General features: G+C 35.4%; 1 protein-coding gene across 4 annotated transcripts; it reads right to left on the reverse strand.

Moving 5' to 3' along the window:
• Positions 1–483: 483 nt before the first annotated feature.
• Positions 484–23247, reverse strand: LOC127503945 (nicalin-1-like). 4 transcript variants are annotated; one of them, XR_007927257.1, is made up of 21 exons: positions 17604–23247; positions 17210–17320; positions 16218–16401; positions 14812–15002; positions 14480–14624; positions 13505–13602; positions 13315–13392; positions 12060–12163; positions 11876–11964; positions 11257–11396; positions 10971–11149; positions 10367–10454; positions 10216–10254; positions 9509–9681; positions 9187–9240; positions 6979–7057; positions 6735–6856; positions 2297–2414; positions 2004–2163; positions 1573–1707; positions 484–865 (listed from the first exon to the last, which is right to left on the reverse strand). XR_007927257.1 is itself a non-coding variant. In XM_051878193.1 (16 exons), the coding sequence occupies exons 2-16, from the start codon at positions 16372–16374 to the stop codon at positions 6800–6802; spliced, it is 1671 nt and encodes a 556-aa protein (XP_051734153.1). In that variant the 5' UTR covers positions 16375–16401; positions 17210–23247; the 3' UTR covers positions 5660–6799. The 4 variants fall into 4 exon arrangements, 1 of the variants encoding a protein (XP_051734153.1); XR_007927256.1 differs by having other exon boundaries at positions 17210–23247; XM_051878193.1 differs by lacking the exons at positions 484–865; positions 1573–1707; positions 2004–2163; positions 2297–2414 and having other exon boundaries at positions 5660–6856; positions 17210–23247.
• Between the last annotated feature and the right edge of the window lie 15 nt (positions 23248–23262).

Genomic DNA, 23262 nt, shown 5'->3' on the forward strand with positions numbered 1-23262 from the left:
CATTGTTCTCTGTCAGTCTCTTACAAAAAGAACCATTGTAATCATTCCCGCCAAAATACCAGATACAATACTTTAAAACATTACTTTATTTTAATAAAAATTCTGATGACAATGGTGGCAAAAGTTTATATTTTTTTGCTTTGTTTTGATATAGCACTATAGGGTGCATGGTTTTGAAAATAATAACTATTTTTAACAGTTGTCAAAACAGTATTTGAAATCAACTGATCGACTGGTGTGAGTTTGCAAATTTAGAATGGAAAAACCTGAAAATTTCAACTTTTCACTTATAAGGTAAAATTCATTTTTATTCAAATGTAACTAGGCTATTGAACAGCTTTAAGATAGTTTACATTAAAATGGTAACCAAAGCCATTTTACCTATTAAAAAGAGTTTTCTACCCCATATCAGCTAAAATGGGCCACAAAGTTTCAGCTAAAATGGAGCTAAAATATTGTGATTGTTCTAGTTCAAGCTTGAATTGTTGTATTTACATTGTATGAAAACCATGGTTACCATGTTAGTAAGCCAAATATAACACATTTAATGGGCACATCATAAACGTTGTTTATTTGTCATGGTAATGCACATTTACATCCAAAAGTGCATTTTACAGTCATTAAAATGAAGTTGCACCCAAGCATATTTTACAAGGCAGGATCTCCAAACACATAACATACCTCAATTATACACTATAAAATGACATTATCAAACTGACAATAAATGAAAAAAAAAAAAAAAACATTATAAAAATGCACAAACACTGACTTTTAGTAGTGCTTTGCTTCTGACACAAACTCTGGGTGGATGATATAATGTCCAACTTTATATGGCTTCACCACTTGGAAACAGCTGTGTCCTTCACTGCAAACCAAAACATCTAGATTTAAAAGGGATAATCTCAGACATTCAAATGCATTAACAACTGAGCATGTTTATGCTAAAACACATACAGCTTAGCAGAATGACAAGATTACATTACAAGCACAGAATCAAAACATTGAGTGTGACATATATATATATATATATATATATGTCAAAAAAAATATATATTTTTTTAATCATGGCAGCTCTGACAACTTTAGCATGGTAATGGATATGACAATGTTAATGTATTTGGTCTTTGCGGAATATATCTGCTACGCTGCTGCTGAATTGCTGCTGCTGTAAATTATTGCTGCTGCTGCAGTGCAAGTACAGGAACTTGCTACTGCCAATACATACAGCAATACGCTGCTGTGAGTAAGACAGTGCTGCTGCACAAAAGCATATATCGATAACCCATAGCAGATCTATACAGGTAGAGCTGGGGAAGGCAGAGGGTTTTAGAGGAACTCTGAAGTACGCTGCAAACTGCTATAGTGAATGTAATGTGTGAGCAACAAGCTCATTGGCTGCAGAAGTAACATGGATCAGCTTGTGCCATGTAGTTAATGCTGTAATTATCATCAGCCTGCGGCATCTAGAGTTTCATGACTGAACTATATATATATATATATATATATATATATATTATTATTATTATTATTATTATTATTATTATTATTTGTGAGCAGTTGGGAATAAAATACCTGTAATCAGCAGTGGATTTTGAGCGTGATCTCCTGTGATGTTGGGTAACCTGGTGTTTGAAGGGTTTTAAAGATGGCATGATGTCCATCTGTTGGGTCCAAGCTGATCTGATACGATCTGTGCCTGAATATTTCCTGAGTACAAAGATGAAATTATGCTAAGCAGTATGCAAGATATGAAGATAACGTACTTCAGGACAAAATCATAGCATGATCTCATCAGAAACTCATAGTATAGTATTCAGAGAAAATGTTCAGGTAGGCCTATTCTATGCATTGGATTGCATTTTATTTTTTTAAAGACACACTACTGCAGTACAGGGTAATATCATGTTTATTAAGATATATAAAGTCATGAAATAGCATTTAAGTTAAAGTAAAACTAGTCATTCAATGCCTAAGAATGTTAAATATAATTGCAAAAGTTTTACCCTTGTGAGTTTATGATTGTTGCATGAGCAAAGTTGGTTCGTTGTGGTTTGAGAAGCCAGGCAGCAGGTGGCAGTGTACAAACTGCAGAGGAGACCTCAGGTGCTTTGGAGTCTTTTTGCGATGAGCTCTGCATCGTCGGTTGGTGTCCTGTCTGCACGTCTTGAGGTCAATGATAATAGTTTTTCAATTATAATATATGCAAATACATTTTATATATTAGTCTGAAGCTGCAACTGATATACTACACTGATTTAATCAACCTCAGTTGTAGTGACACACACTGCATTGGTACCTGGATACTGGACAGATATGTGTCTGACTGGAGGTAGAAAAGAGGCAGGAGCAGCCGTGGTCTGGAAGTGTTTTCTTGATCCATATCCCGTCTGCAGCGTTCTTGGCATCAGGAAGTCCTGGGTGGGAAGAGGATTCAGAAACCAACCCTAAGTGGCACTTAATAGCCTGTAACACTGACCCTGCAGAGGTTAGATTGTTTTGCTAACATAGTGAGAGTCGATCCCAACCTCTGATCCCTGTTCAGTGGTTTGGAAACAGTGTAACCGGAGCCTCCTGTACAAAGCCCCCTACATGTAGGTTGTTTTGCAGAATCAAGCAGCTACAATGCTCCCAGGCCTGGTGAATTATTAATTATTTGTCAGGTCAGTTAATTGAAAAATGTTGGCTGTTGTTTACAGCATATTTCTTACCTCAATACTGCATTTTAACCCAATTGTTTTGCTCATACAGCTAAAACTGTCATTTTCACATTAGGAATAAAATAAAGCAAACCAAGAGAATGCAAACAACCACCACACAAAAGGCAAAACAAATAAATAATGAATGTAACACACTGAATGAGCTACACTGCTGTGCACTATACATCCTTTACTATATACATTAACCTCAAAAGACTTAATTCTCAAATTTCTTGTGGTTAGAGACTTAAAGAAAAAGAATAAGGTGTAAATGCTTATCAGTATCACACATCTCTAACCCCTAAAATATGAATGCAAAGATTTATATCTCTGATCTGATAAAAAATATTTTAAATTTTAATGCAATGACACATTAAACTGATCAAAAGTGACAGTAAAGACAATGTTGTAAAAGATTTTTATTTTAAATAAATGCTGTTCTTTTGAACTTTTATTCATCAAAGTTTCATTAAAATAAAAATGTATTACAGTTTCCACAAAAATATTAAGAAGCAAAATCGTTTTCAGCTGTGATAAGAAATATTTCCAGAGCACCAAATCAGCACATTAGAATGATATTTGGAGGATCATGTGACACTGAAGACTGGAGTAATGATGCTGAAAATCCCGCTTTATCATCACAGAAATAAATGTAATTTTTAGTTATATTAAATTGTAATAATATTTCACAATATTACGGTTTTCACTGCATTTTTGATCAGATAAATGCAGCCTTGGTGAGCAAAAGAGACTTCTTTTTTAAAAATATAAAAAAGTATGACTTTTTTCCCCCATAAATTTGGCAAATAAAAATATCATTGAAAAGTTAAAATAAGACCTATATAAATAGAAGAAATGTTCATTTATGGTGGTGATCATGTGCTATTATTGTTTAGGAAGCTCTTACCGGCCGTGGATGAGGATTGTTCCTGCGATACGCAGAGGACGGTCTGGGCCGGGTGGGTTTGACCCGAGCTGGATAACTGAACTCCTCTGAGTAGGTGCTGCTGAAGTGTAGCTGAGGACCCATTTCCCCTGTGTACAGTAAGAGTGTGTCCGCAGCTTCTTGACTGCTGTCAACCCGACCTCACCCCCTCCCTCTCTTCAGCACCTCTGCTCTTGTGCTCACATGCTCCTCTTCCTCTCTTTTGTATCCTAAATCCTTTCATTTTTCAATAAGTTGCCTCAAAAGTGAACATTTTGCCATTGTTTACAAATACTCCAGGTTTGAAACTACATAAAGTTGAGTAAATGATGACAGTATGTTGCTTTCAGCTCTCATATGTCATCCATTTATCACTCTGTCCCTTTTTGAGACATTTTGGCTCAAACAAAAGGTTAAAATCACATTTGAAATTGTAGTACACACAAAGCACATCTTATGCAATCATATGTGATGTCATTCTAGTATTCTGGCCCTGTTCTGTATTAGATGCTGCAGAGAAGAGAGAAAAAGAGCTGGCAATCTGCATAGACATCCGTCTGTCACCACGATTGAGCTGCCCTTGGTTTCATTCCCCCCTAAGCCAGTGATCAATAATTCAAGCCTTAGATCCTGTGTGTCTTTTGTGGCCCCTGTTCAGCAGAGCCTGACTGAGAGTTAAACAGGTGAGGTTAGATCTGTTTTTCAGACAAATGCCAGAAATAGAGCTGGAAAAAAAAATAGGTGCAGAATGATACTTTTAGTACTGATTATAATAAATAAAAATGTTGAAAATGAAAACTACAGAATCTTTAAAAGGGATAGTTCACCCAAAAATGAAAATTTGATGTTTATCTGCTTACCCCCAGGGCATCCAAGATGTAGGTGACTTTGTTTCTTCAGTAGAACACAAATGATGATTTTTAACCATTGCGGTCTGTCAGTCGTATAATGCTTGTCAATGGGAACTCCATCTATAAGAGTCAAAAAAACATGCACAGACAAATCCAAATTAAACCCTGCGGCTCATGACGACACATTGATGTCCTAAGGTTGGTGAGGTCTGAACGCGCTCTGACAACGGAAGTGATGTCTCGCACTCATTGAAGTATAAGCGCGAGACATCACTTCCGTCATCAGAACGCGTTTTCAGACCTCACCAACTGGATGCGCAAGGCAGTTGGACATAGTGGTGTTTTAGAGGTAAAAAATGATATAAATACTGTTCGGTTTCTCGCACAAACCGATCGTTTCGTGTCTTAGGACATCAATGTGTCGTCACGAGCCGCAGGGTTTAATTTGGATTTGTCTGTGCATGTTTTTTGACTCTTATAGATGGAGTTACCATTGACAAGCATTATACGAGTGACAGACCGCAACGGTTGGAGTTAAAAATTATCATTTGTGTTCTACTGAAGAAACAAAGTCACCTACATCTTGGATGCCGTGGGGGTAAGCAGATAAACATCAAATTTTCATTTTTGGGTGAACTATCCCTTTAAGCTAAATAATGATGGATAAACATGACATTTTTTAAGTTTATTGAAATTAAAGTAGTTATAAGATTGATGATTTTCTTTACTTTAATAAATTACAGTAAAAAAAAAATAATTTGTAGTCTAGGCCTTTAAGAATTATGGCTTAAAAATGTAATGTAATGCTACAGTTACCTATTTTATCCTCAGGAACTGTATAAACATTCTGCTTCATAGTGATGCACTTGTTCAAAAAGTCCAAAATGTACACTAAAAACAGTAATATTGTGAAATAATATTACAATTTAAAATAGCTGTTTTCTATTTTAATATACTTTAAAATGTAATTTATTCCTGTGATTGAAAAACTGAATTTTCAGCATCATTACTCCAGTCTTCAGAGTCACATGATCCTTCATAAATCATTATAATATGCTGATTTGCTGCTCAAAAAACATTTCTTCTTATTATCAGTTTTGCAAACAGTTGTGCTGCTTCATATTTTTGTGGAAACCATGATAAATCTATTCTTTGAAGAATTGAAAGTTTAAAAGAATAGTATTTGTTTGAATTAGATTTTTTTTATGAATTTGTGTGCCTTTACCTTCACTTTTGATCAATTTAATGTCTCTTTGCTAAATTTCTTTGGTAGTCTGGTAGTGTGTTGATCTTTAAATTGTCTTTATTTAAGAATTTCTGAACATAAGTAAATTTCCCTTTCTCTGTGAATGAACCATACCACTACAGCCAAAACATCAAAATGCTAATGTTCTGACATTAGACTCCACAGTAAAAAATAACAATGTGATAAATTAGGGGAATCTACTCATGTCATTGTAGCTACAATATTGTGGATGACAGTAATGAATGTCTAATCCTGTATGAATGAAAGGAGTTCTTCATTCATAAGAGATAATCAAGACAGCCATCATTTAACCAAGCATTTGGCACTTATCCACAGTCCCTGTCAGCACCACAAAAAATCCTCCTTGTCTGTGCCAACACAAGTAAATCAATTATGTCTTCAGCGACCTATTATGGACAGGACAGCTTTCAGGTTACTCAGATAGTTCAACAGGGAAAAAATGTTCCACACATTCGGTCCAGGTCTACTTTTTAAATACACACTCAAATGGAGAAATAACCTAATTATGTGTGTGTGTATCATTAAGCTCCAACTTACTTTTTGTTGTTATTTAACAAAACACAGTTATATTTATCTTAAACATTATCGACTGCTGTTCGTAAGCTTCTCTTTCATATAGGTGTTCAGTGACCATAATTCCACTACATAGCCTATAGGTGACCCAGTGCCGCATTCAACAGATCCGCTCACTCTTACTTGGCATCAGGTTCCTTTTTAAGTGACTCATAATTTATCCATGAGTTCCGTTCTACTCCCGACATATCTTATTTGCATGGGGTAATCATCTAATTTAGTCTTTTTCCCCTCTATCATTAAAGTGTAAACATACAGTACAGTTCCAGAAGGATTCCAGAATGAGCAAAGTAGCTGATTCTAAAAGAGAGGGGCGATCTTTAATTTAAAGAAAGAAATCAAACAGAAACAGAAGAGACAGCAAGGGAATTATAAAACACTTTAAATTCAAGAAGTGAATTCCAAAATTTTTCAGTCCTCACAGGTATTACATTGGCCATGCTGTAGACTTCTCTGTGCATTGGTCGTTTGATGTGTTCAACCCAGCTTATTGGTGCTTGGCTTTCATGGTTGCTTTCAGTTTTGTGTAGATGTTCCCAAAGTTCTGCAAACAAAAAGCAATGATCAAAACAAATTAAGCAAACCTCTGGGATTACATATTCAATTCCAGCCTATACAGGTATAATATTGACCTCAGCTCTCTAGTTTGGTATACACACAGCTCACCTGGACTGCATAATAGACTATTCCAAGGTATCCAGCTATACAGCCACCCAAAAACAGGTCAAAGGCAGCAGGCTTCACCCTAAAAAAAATCAATTTAAAAAAATTCAAGGATCAGTGTTATTTTTGATGAAAATTGAATGAAAACATTTTCGCTAACTATACTGTTACAGGAAAAAAAATTGAAACTAAAATACATTTTTGAACATTTTTGAAAATGACTCCAAAACTAAATCAAATAAAAGAAAAATTACCATGAATTAATTTTAGTTTTAGTTCTTAAAGGGTTAGTTCACCCAAAAATGAAAACTCTGTCATTAATTATTCACCCTCACGTCGTTCCACACCCGTAAGACCTTCGTTCATCTTCAGAACACAAATTAAGATATTTTTCATAAAATCCGATGGCTCGGTGAGGCCTCCATTGCCAGCAAGATAATTTATACTTTCAGATGTCCAGAAAGCTACTAAAGACGTATTTAAAACAGTTCATGTGACTACAGTGGTCCAACCTTAATGTTATGAAGCAACGAGAATACTTTTTGTGCACCAAAAATACAAAATAACGACTTCATTTAACAATATCTAGTGATGGCTGATTTCAAAACACCACTTCATGAAGCTTCGAAGCTTTACGAATCTTTTGTTTCGAATCAATGGTTTAGAGCACGTATCAAACTGCCAAAGTCACATGATTTCATTAAACCAGGCTTTGTTATGTCATAAGTGTTATGAAATTTCAGTGGTTTAACACTAGGGGGCAGTTTGATACACGGTCCGAACCACTGATTCGAAACAAAAGATTCGTAAAGCTTCGAAGTTTCATGAAGCAGTGTTTTGAAATCACCCATCACTATATATTGTTGAATAAAGTCGTTATTTTGTATTTTTGGTGCACAAAAAGTATTCTCGTCACTTCATAACATTAGGGTTGAACCACTGTAGTTACATGAACTGTTTTAAATACGTCTTTAGTAGCTTTCTGGGCATTGAAAGTGTTAATTGTCTTGCTGCAATCCAGGCCTCACTGAGCCATCGGATTTTATCAAAAATATCTTAATTTTTGTTCCGAAGATGAACGAAGGTCTTACGGGTGCGGAACGACATGAAGGTGAGTAATTAATGACATTATTTTCATTTTTGGGTGAACTAACCCTTTAATACTTGGGTGTATTAAATAATAAATAAATAAAACTAATACACTGAAAGTAGAAAACTGAAAATACTAAAACTAAAGTAACCAATTGAAAATAAACTATAATACCCCTGAGTGTGAATCCAACTAGCACAATAAGGGATTTAAAGTCAACCTTATTTACTTTATCAATACACCGCCAAAAAAAAAAAAAAAAATGCTTTTCTTACTTAGAGTTTTTGCCTTGTTTCTAGTCCAAATATCTAAAAATTCTTAAATCAAGAAGCATTTTTTAGACAAATAAAAATTATTGTCTTGTTTTCAGAAAAAAATAAGTCAAAATTAAGTGAGTTTTTCCTTAAAACACGCAAAATAATCTGCCAATGGGGTAAGCAAAATAATCTTATTTCAAACTGAAAACAAGGTTATTTTGCTTACCACATTGGCAGATTATTTTGCTTGTTTTTAAGGAAAAACTCACTTAATTTTGACTTATTTTTTCTGAAAACAAGACAATAATATTTGGACTGGAAACAAGACAAAAAAATCTAAGTAAGAAAAGCATTTTTTGCAGTGTATACATTCATGTGCTGCACATAAAATCAAATACTTCCCTACTATATAGTATGCAAAAAGCAGTACACCATAAGAGTATGTCCGAATACATAGTAGAAAAACAGAACGCGAAAAGTGATGCGACACAACTGACGCTGGTAGGCCATGTGACAGTAACAACATGGCGGATGTAGTATGTCCGAATTTCATTCATACTACCCATATTCACACTAATACAGAACATACGCAAAGTAAGTTCAAATTCAAATGTAGTACATACACAGACAGTACGCAATTTAGGACGCACCGACAGTCCTAATCATTGGTGCAAATTGCATGTGTAATTTTGGTATTCATAATCTTCCGCTCCGCCTCTGATTTATTTTTTTTTAAATTCATCCATACATCTTTTTCTCGCTGAATATCCTGTTTCATTTGAAAATGCATCACAAGGGTTGTTAATGCTGTTTCATGTTGACTTTAAAAAGCTTCAAAACCAACCAATCACAAGACTTACTCACCTGTACATCATCATTGGTTGTCTCATTTGATCAAAGAACGTGATTTCAGGATCCCTATAAAAGTCAGACAAAACAAGCTTAATATGTCCGTATCTGTTTATGTGTGTGTTTGGGTGGGTGTAAGCTGTTGTTTTGCTTTTTGCAGAAAGTGTCAGTAAACATTGTTTGAACTTTTTTGCTACAGGCATGATAAAAAAATGAATTCTGGCTCTGTGAATGTATGCATATTTGCATAAAATATGCATCTGTAAACCTGCTACAGAAGTCTTTTGAAGTCTTGCTTCAGGCCATTGATGAGGTGAAATATTGTGTCTGTGTGTACCTTCTGTCCTGGTGGAACGTGTGTCTATGGACCTGCTTTAGATAGTGTTTGAACTCCTGCTGCAGGCTGCTGATCAGGAGCACGTGTCCTGGTTCTTTGTCCAGCAACTGAAAGGCTCGGGGAACAGACGTCATCATGGTCATCAATGCAGACAAATGACTGTCTTGAATATCCTGCAAAGCACATAAAAGTTACTTGATGAACTTCAAGTTTGAGGTCAGTAAAAAAAAAATAGTTTTGAAAGAAATTAATACTTTTATTAAGCAAAGATGCATTCAACTTATCAGAAGTGACAGTAAAGACGTAATGCTACAACAGATCTCTATTTTAAATAAATGCTGATCTTTTGAACTTTATATCCATCAAAGAATCCTAAAAAATATATTAGAATTTCCACAAAAATATTAAGCATATTAGAATGATTTCTGAAGGAGCGTGTGACACTGAAGACTAGAGTAGTGATACTGAAAATTCAGCTTTGCCTTCAAAGGAATAAAATTCAAAATATATCAAAATAGAAAACCGTAAATTGGAATAATATTCACAGTTTTTACTGTATTTTGATCAAATAAATGTGAGCATAAGAAAATCCCCAATTTTTAAATGGTAGTGTATCGAAATTGTACCATGATACTGTTCTTTTTGTGCAAAGTTTTAGCTAGATTAAGCTTGATAAAATGAAAAACAGAGCAGAAACAAAATATTACCAAACTGCCCTTGAAAACCTGCATGTCCTTAGCGGAGCCCTACAGCACAGAAAAGATGGTATTTATTATTAATAAAAAGTAGAAACAAAGATGAAAGTGGTCTGTGTGTGCTTTCAAGGTTGTCTTGAAACACTCCAAATGTTTTCCTCACCTTGTCTGAAAGATTGTACATGAATCTTGCCAAGGACTCAGCAATAATAACAGCGTTCCGCTTGAGCTTCCTGATGTCCACCTGTGCCCTAAATATACAAGAAAAACTGTGAGATGAGAAATGGTGCATCTATCATTTAAAATGTAGCCTGAAATGTCTGCTATGACAGCGCTGCATTTTCAGTGTAGTCCAAAACAATTAGATAAGAAACTTGAATCATGCTGGTTTCAAGGATGAAAAATTAGGTCCAGAAAGAGATTATTATGTTGAATGAAAAATATTCATATAACCTGACAGATGTCACTGAATTAGTTGCAAAAAAGTGACTTAACACACTCAGAAACTTTGTTCAGCCAATTAATTATTTTGCACATTCAAAAGGCAGCCAATATATGGGAAGCAGGAAGTCGAGTTGTAGTTGAAGCAGGTCATTCAAATTTACGGTTTAATCCAGCTTTATAAGCAGGTGTCAGTTCTTAGTTTGTTGTGCAAGAAACTGTGGGTTTCTTTGTGGGGTGTTTTTTTTTTAAGAGACTTGTCGCTAATTCAGATGTTTCAGAACAGGACTTTAACTTTGGAAAAATTTGGTAGATTTTTTTCTCACATGGTGTCCAGGATAGATCCTCTCAGCTCTGATTTAGGGTTCTCAATATGCGACAGAGTGAATCCTGGGATGTGTTTCATCCCATAGCGCTCGTGCTCCCAAGCCACATTGGTCTCCAGCAGGTTGATCTTCTTATGGACAGTTCCAAATCTCACCCAGGGGAACCTAGCAGAGATTATCTGTAAACACAGAAAGGAAAAGATGTACAAGAGGGTCAATTGCCAATCACCAAAGTTTTTTCAATGAATATAGACTGACTTCCACTCCATGCATAATTCAACCTAACCTGCTCTAGCTGCTGAATGAAGCTGTACTGAGGCGTTCCAGGCTTAGGTGGCCGTGAAACGTGTAGGAAAAGCTCATCTCCGCTGCCAAGAGAGTCCAGACATATAACGAATGCCACATTGTCTTGCAAAAGGCTGGATTCTGCATAGAGTCATAAAAAATTAATGCAGTCAAGATTCTGTATTTCTTCTGTTTAAATGCCTCTTGCTTTGATTGACAATACTTGAGATATTAGAGATATTTTTAGGCAATAGTTATGATGAGAAACTGAATAAGAGATCATTTTATTCCTTGTCATGAAGGAAACATGAAAACTTTTTTAATATATCATGTTTTATTGTATGAGGGCTCATAATTCTTACACTTTTAACATAGAAGAAAAGTTTTGGGTTATCCAATGAATCAGTGAACAGTTCTTAAAAGAACCATTTTTTCTTAGTATAAAACAAATTTTATATAATCTAAAGAACTATTTTTTACTATAAAAAATTTTTTGTTTCCATGGATGTTAAAGGTTCTTCATGAAACCATAGATGCCAATAAAGAACCTTTATTTTAAAGAGTTTTGATTGGAGAGTAAAATGTTTGTCAAGTATACATACTAGCGATAATTTACTTACCAGCATTGTCAATATTTTCCTCCAGCCAACGCTTGGTGCCAAGGAAATTATATTTACCACCACCGGTCAGGGAGAATAAGAGGTGGTATCTAAAAGATTTTGGAAATGTAATGCAAAATTTAAATGCAAAAACAACATTCCTAACACAAACATTTTTAGGGTGTAAAATACAGAAAGAACTAACGGAGCCTGGCTTCGTGGATCACTGTAGAGGTGATGAAAAAGTCGAACCAGTTCGAGAAGAATTGTGACACCACTGCCATTAGAATCCGCACCATACGCCAGCCACTACAGCACACATACACAAATCATCAACACATACAATTTCATAGTACACACTGAAAAAAAAACCTCATAATTTCTCTGCCATTCAATACACAAAATTTCAAAATGATCCCTGTTCTTTTGGGCAAAAGAGAGATAGATTAAGTATCAATGATATGCTTAGCATACAGCCAAGGTCATTGTTTTCATTGTATGAAGCACCAATGGATCTGCCAGGTGGTGACTGTAAAACCCATTACCAGTGGGAACATACCATCTGAAGCCGTAAAACAGTGGTAATGAAAACGTACGAAAAAAATCAAAAGTATAGGTCTTTAACAAAACATAAATTCAATTAGGCATGGGGATCATATGGAATTTAACAATTTTGGTTCCTGTTAAAGATTCTGGTTTCTTAGTGGTTCCATTAAAAGGATAGTTCACCCAAAAATTAAAAGTTTTGTGTGTTCGATTCACTAAAAGGAACCAGCTCTCATAAGTTTGAGAATCAGTTGAAAGTATATGCAATTTATCAGTTCATACATTCCCTGGGAATCAAACCTATCACCTTGGCGTTGCTAGTGCCATGCTCTACTCTTTGAGCTACAGGAATGTTTTTGATTCACTAAAAAGTACAGACTCATAAGAGTAATTTGTTTGAGAATCAAACTACACTGGTAACACTTTATGGTTTTGTTTCACTAAAAAGAGCCGGCTCATAATAGTCATTCTCGTTCAGGAATTGGCCTGGTTGTACTGCATGTTTTTGATTCACTAAAACGATCCGAGTCATTAGAGTTGTTTCTTCTGGTACCACAACGGCAACAACACTTGCATCGCTTTTACACGATGAATAAAGCTTTGAAAGTTAAGAATTATAACCAGTTGTCAATTCCCAACACTAATTCAATGCAATTTTTATTGGTGGGGCTTTGAGAGGCCAGTTATATGAATATGTTAATTTCTGACCAAGGTGTTTGAAAAGGTCAGTTCCCACAGCAAATGAACCATGCCAACTGACAACATGCATTAATCATTCTGAATCATGTTTGAGGGGAGTGTGATGTATTATGTGACCAAAAATGATTAAGCATATATTAATATACACTTAAAAAAAAAGCAGCTTATTTCAATCTTGATGTGTGTGTGTGTGGACATTAATGAGGGTGACTTACAGGAGCAAGACCAAACGTGTCATAATGGGCCGTAATTACAATGGTGGGTGGGTCTTCTCCAGCTCCAGGAAGCACTCCCTTGAAATGAAGCAATAAATCGACTTGACTGACAGGTTTAATTATAGCTGAACACTATTACGTTGTACAGAAAAGGATAGAGTTGTCGTGTGTGGCCAGCTGCCATTCTCACCTCTAAAGTAATGATGGTGGTATCAGTGATAGGCTTGATGGGGGAGTTGTTGCTTACTAATATTTGGAAGGCTGTGGCGGTGATGATACTACGGAGAACTGAGAAAAAGAGAAAGTTGATTCACATGGCTTAAAATTTTCAGTAAATCTGCTTACATGAATGTTTGCTTAGTACGCTTTAGCAATGAGTACACAAAAATATTTAGGCCTAATTTTTTTTAAGGTTTATGTATTTGAATTGCATATAAATTCCATTCATTTGGATTATTAGTTATGTTAAAACTGTGTAATGTAAAAAAAAAAAAAAAACTAATAAACTTAATGTGATACATACGTAAAAGAAACAGGTAAGATGCAATGTGTAAAATTTGGGAGGATCTATTGTCAGAAATGCAATATAATATACATAACTATGTTTTCAGTGGTACATAAAGACCTTACATAATGAAACATTATGTTTTTATTTCCTTAGAATGAGCCATTTCTATTACATACACCGCTGGTGCCCCCTCCATGTCAAGTCGCCATTATACGCCTACATGTTTCTACAGCAGCCCTAAACGGACACTCTACAGAGCGCGTTTCGTCACTATGTTGTTGTTCTTCTAAATCATGTTTTAAGAGGCAGCTTGCATCGTCACTACGTTGAATACGCACGAAGTAGTAGTAGTAGTAGTGTCGTCTGGTTTATTAGAAGCAGAGACCGTTCTTTGTTGGAAGTAAGAAGAAAGGTTTGCAACCTCACCGCAAGATGCCGCCAAAATTTACACACTGCACCTTTAACCAAGCAAGTCACTTAATCATTTTAAACAAAACAAACAAATAGTGCATCTATAATGCAAAATATATTTTATATATTTTGCTAAATATATTATATTGTAATGCATAATAATACATTTGACTGTCTTCAGCTTTTACAGCGGAAATGTTATTTTGTCATTTTTACGTCTGCTGGCACTCGGCAGTTCCCTCTCACCTCTCACTAGTACAGAACCAGACTTTGTTGCTGCAGCCTGACTGACTTCTTCATACATATAGAGCAGCTGGTCATCCTCTGGGACCACATACACAGGCATGAGGGTCTCGTTCTGCAGGACTTGAGATTCAGCCACCATGAAGCCCTAAAGACAGTTGGGGAAATTAATTTTCTGACCTTTAGCTAACCAGGTTGGGGAACTGAGAGGTATCTAATGTAATCTACTTCCTTCACTAATCACAAATAACCTACAGTTACTGGAAGAAACAATGAATCAGCAGCAATATATCAAGTGTAATTGTGCAAATCTGTGGTAGATGTTCCTGAATGACCTGCACTATATCCTCTGGTACAGAAGAGATATTTCGGGGTAGCAGTATCAAAACCGCTGCTGCATTCTGCTTTTTGGCCTCTAGGTAGCGCTCTGTGGTGAAATCAGGCAGCTTCATGATCACACAGCGGCGAGTCAGAACCGCCTCCGCAGCCGATCGCGCCTCTGCCACCACAATAGCTCCACGGCAACCTGATGGTCAAAGGTCAGAGTCTAAATGTCATGATCACCCTTGCACAGATATAATGAAATGTGTGCATTCTTAATTAAATCAGGAAAGATATTTTCCAGTGGTGCGTTTCAAGTCTTACTACATCAGTAAGGAATTCAGAATTGGTTCGGCATCTTTTTAAAATGCCCCTATTATGCTTTTTTGGATATTACCTTTCATGTAGTGTGCTATATAGCTGTTTGTGAATGTAAAAGGTGACAAATAAAGTTATTGGGCCCTATTTTAACGTTCTAAGCGCATGGTTAAAAACGCACGGCGCAAGTGCGCTTAGGCCGTGTTCGAATCCACTTTTGCTATAATGACGGGAATGGTCTAAAAAGGTTGTCCCTATTTTCTTAATGAGTAATGGGTGCGTTTTGGGTGTAACGTGCAAAAAAACAAAGAACTAATTTTGAACCGCCTGAAACGAGTCGTCAGTAATAGAGTACCTCAGAGATGACATGTTTTTGTATGCAAAACCCAGAAACAAGTTAGCATTTTAGGACTTCCGGTTCCATCGCCCTAAAGTCTATGGGTTTTTTGAATGGGTTTTTGCTAAATCACCTGAAATAAGGTCTGTGGTTAACAAGCCTCTAAATATTTTCACATTTTGATCTATGACATAAAACACACCAGTTATAACCTGCTTGTGATTTTTTTAAACCTTTATTGTGTCTTAAAAACGGCGGTTGCTAACAAGTTGCTAAAAAGGACTACTTCCTTTGGCGGGGACTTTAGATGTCATCATGACAAACAGGACATTTGGACAGCATTTCTCATAAAAAAGTAGATTCATACACAGCGCAGATCATAATCAGCGAGCATGTTTTTAAATAAAGTTGTTTTTTAAATAAAGTTTGAGGAAGCTTGGTGGTGGCGACGTTGATCCGCGACCATAGTGTGCTGTAGTTCGTTTATAGCCTACTGTTAGCTTTTTATATCTGATGACTTTATTTAGGCTTCAAAATGTATAAATGTTGTGTTAACTTGTAAAGATTATCTTGATAGACAAAACATGTAAGTGTCATAACCCTTTGTTAAACACAGAGCTTATTTTAGAGCTTATTTAGCTTATTTAGAGCTTATATATAGAGCTTATTTAGAGCTTATTTTAACAAGTTTGGAATAGCATGAGTGTGAGTAAATGATAACATAATTTTCATTTTTGGGTTAACTTTTAAACGATTGTGTGTTACCATGTTTGTCCTGATGTAAGTTGTATTGCTGCATCCTGTAGGCATTGAACTCATAGGAGGATGCTGCCGGCAGGGCAGATGCATGCAGGAGATGGACTGACAACAGCAGCAGAGCCACCACTTTAGAGGCTATAAGAGTCATGCTGACACCCCACATTTGAGTTCGCCAAAAGAACTAACACATCTATGAAAAATGCAAGATGGAATATTAAAGACAGTAATAAACTTTTTTTTTTTTTTTTTTTTTTTTTTAAAGTGTGTGAATCCTTAGAATCCATTGATTCTTGGGGGCCCACAAAAACATTACAGGAGGTTCATAGACACATATAAAATACTATATATATACACTCTTACAAATAAAGGTTCCAAATGGGGGTTACCATACCAATGCCATAGAAGAACCATTTTGGTTCCCCAAAGAAACTTTCAGTGAACAGTCTTAAAAAGAACCTTTTAATAATCCAAAGAACCTTTTGTGCAGTGGAAAGTCTTCAATGGATGTTAAAGGTTCTCCATAGATAACTTTATTTTTAAGATTATACAGTATAGACATTTCTAATTACTTGAATAAACTTTAACGTATATAAAACAGACTTTAACTGTAACACAATTATTTTTTACATATATATATTAGCCGACAAACATTCTTTTATATTGGCAGTCCATGGGTTGGCTGTAAGTCTGAATAAGGGGTACCTGGGCCTTTAAAATATAATCAGCCATATAAAAATTGCAATACTGTACATCTAAAAGCAAAAAGACTCATTATGCATGGTATCACTTCTGTAATAATGCAGAATATGTACACAATGTAATGAGTATCAATGGCCACCTTTGCACTTCACATCAATACACTTATTATATACACTTTTTATAGAAATTTGCTGCAGTGTGTAAATCTTAATTAAAAGTACAGCAGATGGAATTACATATTAGCAGAATATAAAAGGCCCGAGCCACCCTACACGGCCCTAGTTGAGACAGTAACTCACCCAAAGTCCACGTTAGATCTTCCGCAGTGTCTTGTGGTTTGAGCAGGATGTGTCCAAAGCATGGCCGGGGACAAGGCTTAGAGAGGCCCGCAGGTAAGCCTAGTGTACCATCTGGCATAGACGGGATAAAGCCAGGCTAATCAGTCCTCCCCTCCAATCCCAGACAACCTACAACACTTCCACACCCCTCTCTCCAGTTATTACTACTCTATATCACTTAAATCTAAACCCTAAAATTGGAAAAAAAAAATATGGCTGAACACAGGGAAAAACACATCTACTCATTCTTTTTAATCACTTTTCCCTTTATTTTATTACCATATATATGTATACTTTGTAGATAATTTATATAATGAGAATTATTAAATAAATATGCGTTACCAAAAATGTTTACCTTCTTCAGAGTCATCACCTTTTTGTTCACATGAGCTGACATGTTTGACAGACACTTTGCTCTTTTTCTTCACTATCTGCTCCTATTTCAAAAGAAATTTGTAAAATAGTAACAGTAATAATATATAAAATAAAAATACCATTTTATTTTATAAACATATTTCTGTTAAGTGTGTCAATTTTTTTCTGGTAGCATACATATGCATAAAAATACACAGGACAATTGTATATTTCAGATGTATTTACTGGTTTGATTTACTACACAGAACAACGAACATTGTTAAATACTGGTATGGAAACTGTTCACGTCTTTACAATCATATTTATTGACAGAAGGGGAAAACAAAAAAACTTATATCTATAAATGAAAAACATACCACTTGCAATAAATAACATGACCCATTGTATAGCTTTACTTAAGGCATACTCTACTTCAGTGTAGTAACAGAAAATGGACAATGATTTAGTCATTACACAACGGAGTGTTTATCTCGAACCAAAGCAGAGACACAGAGGATGACAGACATGTTCATTCATCACATACACAGATCAGTCAGTCTTATGGCACGACTATAAGTACCATGACAGCTTAGAAACGGCGGAAAGGGGGCTTAAGGGAACTTGCCATCAAATTCTTTACTTACATATCTATTGAGAAGCATTTTGTTGGTTATCTATTGCTACTCTAAGGGTATTACCACTAAAACATGGCCAAAAGTGGGCATTTTCCCTTGTTAAATAAATTAATGGCATTGGCAACTGAAAACATTTGCATGATGTTCAAGCCACTAGGTGACACCATAACATACAAAAGAAAATACTCAGTGAATGCACCTTTTTTCCCATATCCACTTGAAAAGCAGTAAAAAGTAAAAAAAAAAAAAAACTGTCCCTGACTGATGTCATCGTACTGTTCTGAAGGAGTTTAAGTGTGATATAAAAATCACAATATTCAAAACAAAAAGACTGCCAATTCATACATTAGATCTACATTATTGTTCAAAAGTTTGGGGTCGGTAAGATTTTTTTTTTTTTTTTTTTTAGGTTTTTGAAAGAAGTCTCTAAAATACAGTTAAAAAAAACAGTAATATTGTGAAATATTATTAGAATTTAAAATAACTGTTTTATATGTTTATGTATTGGCAAAGCTGAATTTTCAGCATAATTACTCCAGTCTTCACTGTCACATGATCCTTCAAAATTATTCTAATATGCTGATTTGTGCTGCGTTCACGCCACCTCGTATTTACCGGAATCTTGAGATGACAACATGTGACGTTGTATTCGGAGCTGTTCATGTCCGTTTCTATAGGTGCGTTCACGCGGCCTCGTAATTCCTGTAGTTACGAGATTCTAGCTTGTAAAAAGCGTTCACGTCCTCGTAGAGCTCGTAATTACAGCTTGTAAGCTGGGAGTTTTCTGAAAGCTCCCAGATGTACCACGTGGCTGCTGTACCACCTGACCGCTGTAGATTCATTTAGGCGTTGATAGTGGTGCCATGGCAACGCATAATTCCCAGTCCAAGGACTTGAACAACTCTGAATATAACGTCACGTGTTGTCAAGATTCCAGTAAATACGAGGTGGCGTGAACACAGCGTTGAAAACAGTTGTGCAGCTTAATATTCATTGTGAAAAAAACATGAAACAGGAAAAAACAAGAACAGCATTTATTCAAAAAATGAAACCTTTTGTAAGGATGTAAAAGTCTTTACTGTCACTTTCAATCAATTTAATGCATCCTTGCTGAATAAAACGTTTTCTTACTGACCCCAAACTTTTGAACGGCAGTGTGCAAAACATAAAATATTAGATAATTATACTATTACAATCTCCCTTCTTATGTTCTCCTAATTTACTACATCAAATAAAATCTGGAGTGTTACTAAGGTAGGTGCTTAGTGCAAATGGGCATCTAATTACAGCTGGCAACGGCGACTGGGTGGCAATGTACACACGACGATAAGGTGCTCTGAGAATTGTACAAAATCAACAACAGTTGCATGACACACAGAAGACACAAATACTGTAGGGAACAGTACAATCTTCAAATCGAAACAAGGAACTTCATACTCTGAATGTTCGATGTTGCTTAACAGACGTGATAGCGATTTGGCCAAACAGCTGAGATGAATTTATAAAGATGTTTGCATTAAATTGAAGTGAAACAGCAAACGCAGAGTATCCTGTTCCAGGGTTCTACACTTAATGTCTGACAAAATGGTATTGCACTTTAAAATTACTATAAAGACGAGAGCACTGAAGTGTAAAATTGATTTCTGGCATCATTTTCAATGCTGGCCAAAGGCTTTTCATGCCTGTTCCATCTTTAAAATAAAGAAACAATGCGTTTGATGCATTTTGGCACAAATCAGATGAACAAAATGTTTTGTCTCGCTAATGACGGAGATTATGGGATATGTATCTGGCAGCTGCTATTATCTTCAAGTAAATAAATGCAACCTTCTTCCACTCCAAATAAATCTCAACAATTCTCAAAACAAAGAGCTCTCAATAATTAAATGCACTGAAAATTGTACCGAATTATCTTGTTTGTCTTATCTAGATACATTTTTGAATTCCCTTAGTCCAGTTTAACTGTGTTGGGTTTGTGTGCAGCAACACCGACTGAAACCTTATGATAAAAACAAAAAATAACTTCTATAAAGATTGTTCATTAGTAAACACATCTAGGCCCGGTTTCACAGACAAGGCTTAGCCTAAGCAAGGATTAGGCCTTAGTTCAATTAGGATATTTAAGTATCTTTTATAAACGTACACTTGAAAAAAACATTACTGGTGTGCATCTTGAGACAAAACAATGGCAGTGACATATTTTAAGATATGTCAGTACAAGTTGCTTTCAGTTAAAACAGCTCAAACATGCATTTTAGTCTAGGACTAGCATAAGCCTTGTCTGTGAAAGCGGGGGGCTAAAATATTCAATGAGATTCCCTGACTTAAGAATTACATCTGCTGTCAGTATCGTAGCAGACTGGTATCTTCTGTATGGATTTCTCAATTTCAGGGTGTGTTCACACTTGTACTTTGGTTCTCTTGGTTATTTTGGTCCGGACCAAAACAGAACATGATACATTTAGTCCTGGTTCACTTAGCGTTCACACTGTCATTTTCAAGACCGAACCAAAAGATACAAAACAAAAACAAAAAAACAGCTTTTATGACATATATTTTGTGACGGAACTTACTGAACATCCAAAACAATGCTGTGTGCTGTGCTAAGTGCGCTCATTATATGTGCGTAGATACATACAATGGTATTTTTACCGGTTGAGAACTCATGAAGAGCTTAGAAAATGTATAAAGGACTCAAATCACCAGTAATTTCTTTGTTACAAACACAAACTAAGATCCGCTTCAAGAAAGAGCGGTTCTGATGCCTGTACCGAAATGTAATAGGCAACATCATGAATATGATGAGAAAAACCAGGTGTGCTTGAGCATTCTGTCCTTTTAGGGTTGCATCCTGTGACATCACGTCCTGTTTTTGGATCGTTTAGATGCCTTTGGTCCATTTTGCGTTCATATTTAAGTCGAACCACACAAGAGTTTGTTTGGAAGTTCGCTTGTCAGAGGTCTCGGACCAATTGTTGGGTGCGCACCAGGTTTGAATGGCAGTTCAGACTTATTCAAATTCAGAATTAATTGTGTTCAGACTTATTCAAATGAACCGCACTAACAGAACAAATCGCACCAGATTTTGTTTTAACTGAACCAAATCTGCCAAGTGTGAACACACCCTAAGAGTATTCCCTTTTTAGTGTTTGCTACAAAGCTACTGATAATATATTAATACATATGTTTGAAATGTAAATTATCAAAGAAAGAAATTCAGCTGGTCACTATACACTCCCTTTCATTAGAAAACAAGCACATCTGTCCTTAACAACATCAGAAAGCATCAGCTAAACAAAGGCAGATATTTTAAAGCAGTGATTCCCAAAAATGTATCCAAGAGGGTTCTTGAAAAGATGTTGATTTTGCTTGGTTAAACCTATAGAACAAAAATTACGATTTAAAATAAATTATAAAATTATGAGGTCTGACAAAAGATCAAAATTATTCTTTAAATTAATATATATTTTTAAATAAGTATAAGTTAAAAGGAACACATTTCTGGTTTGCTGTAAAGAGGCCCTACCTGATGGAGTGTGGGGGTATTTAAAGGGGTCATGACATGAGAAATCAAATTTGCCTTGATCTTTTGACATATAAGAGGTCTTTGTACCATTAAAATGTCCTGCAAGATTCAGAGCTTAAAATGCCCTCCTCATCATAAACAAAAACGATTCGTTTGGATATTGGTGGACTTGTGACGTCACACGGGCAAACACATTTGCACATGCCTGCCTCCAGACCAAGACATCGACGAATTAGTATATATATGTGATGCGATCTGGGAAAACCCGTCGGATGTCGCGATGGAACGTTTTCAGTAAATTCAAAAAATAGGTCGAATGTTATTTTTTTTTGTCAAAATTGGGTTTTCATTAAATTATCATTCTATAACATCTTGTCTATCATCTCTGAAAATATCTTGGCAAAATTCACCTGTTAAGTGCAGAAAAATAGCAATTTATAGTGGCAAGGCTGTCTTTCTCTAACATTACTGTTTAAGAACACACCCAGCGGAGGTTTTAAAAAAAAAAAAAAAAAAAAAAAACGCCCATAGCTTTCCTTATCTTAACACTACAAAGAGAGTTCACCTATCAAAATAAACTACAGAATGAAGGTGTATTAATGCAAATTTCCCGCCAGTCCTGTATAAACTACGGCACGCAAAGATTTTTTTTTCCTAATACAACATTATCGTGAGAAGGCGGAGAACAACGGAGCTATAATGAACACACGTGTTCTAATTATGTGTTTATTAGAGGTTGAATTCAAATCAAATTCAGCCAAACTGCCCATACTACTTCTGAATAGGATGTCTGCTTCATAAAATATATGAAAATATGGAAATATATGGTTCAGATTACTCAAATAAATGGAGGCACCCTTAAATGGTCAGATATGGAGCTTGGGTGTCATCTAGTGAAAAAGTTTGGTACTGCGCCCAAACAAAATCTTACTGAAAGCTAATTTTTTAAATATTTCAACATAAAATTTGTAATGTTGATATTTTTGGCTTTTATTTTCTTGCAGTTTAAGAGTAAAACATGCTTTGTAATATATTATTATAAAATATAAACAATTATATTTTTACATTTTCATAAACAAACTTCTATAACGTTTTTTTTATTTTATTTCACTTTCACAATTTATTTCACTTCTACAATAATCTGACAAGTGCATTCTTTAAAACGAGACCAACCTTAGGTATATATTCTAAAGCATTCTTGAACTACAACCATTTATGTTTGGATAGTGCATTTTCATGTCTATGTGGAAAAAGGGGGTGACAGTTATTCAAACCTGTTTTTCTCAAAATTCCGTTCCTAAAAATCAGTGCGATCAGCTGACTTCAGATAATCATAACTTTTGTTACAGACAAGCTATGAAAGAAGTAAAAACAGATTTGGAAAGGGGTCGAATCTTTCGTATGGCATTGAAACCTGTGATAGGTTTCACAATGTGATGGGTTTTCGCAGATCACATCACATATATACATATATATATATATATATATATTATATATAT

This window comes from Ctenopharyngodon idella, chromosome 21 (assembly GCF_019924925.1).
Source record: "Ctenopharyngodon idella isolate HZGC_01 chromosome 21, HZGC01, whole genome shotgun sequence".
Classification (NCBI taxonomy): Eukaryota; Metazoa; Chordata; class Actinopteri; order Cypriniformes; family Xenocyprididae; genus Ctenopharyngodon; species Ctenopharyngodon idella.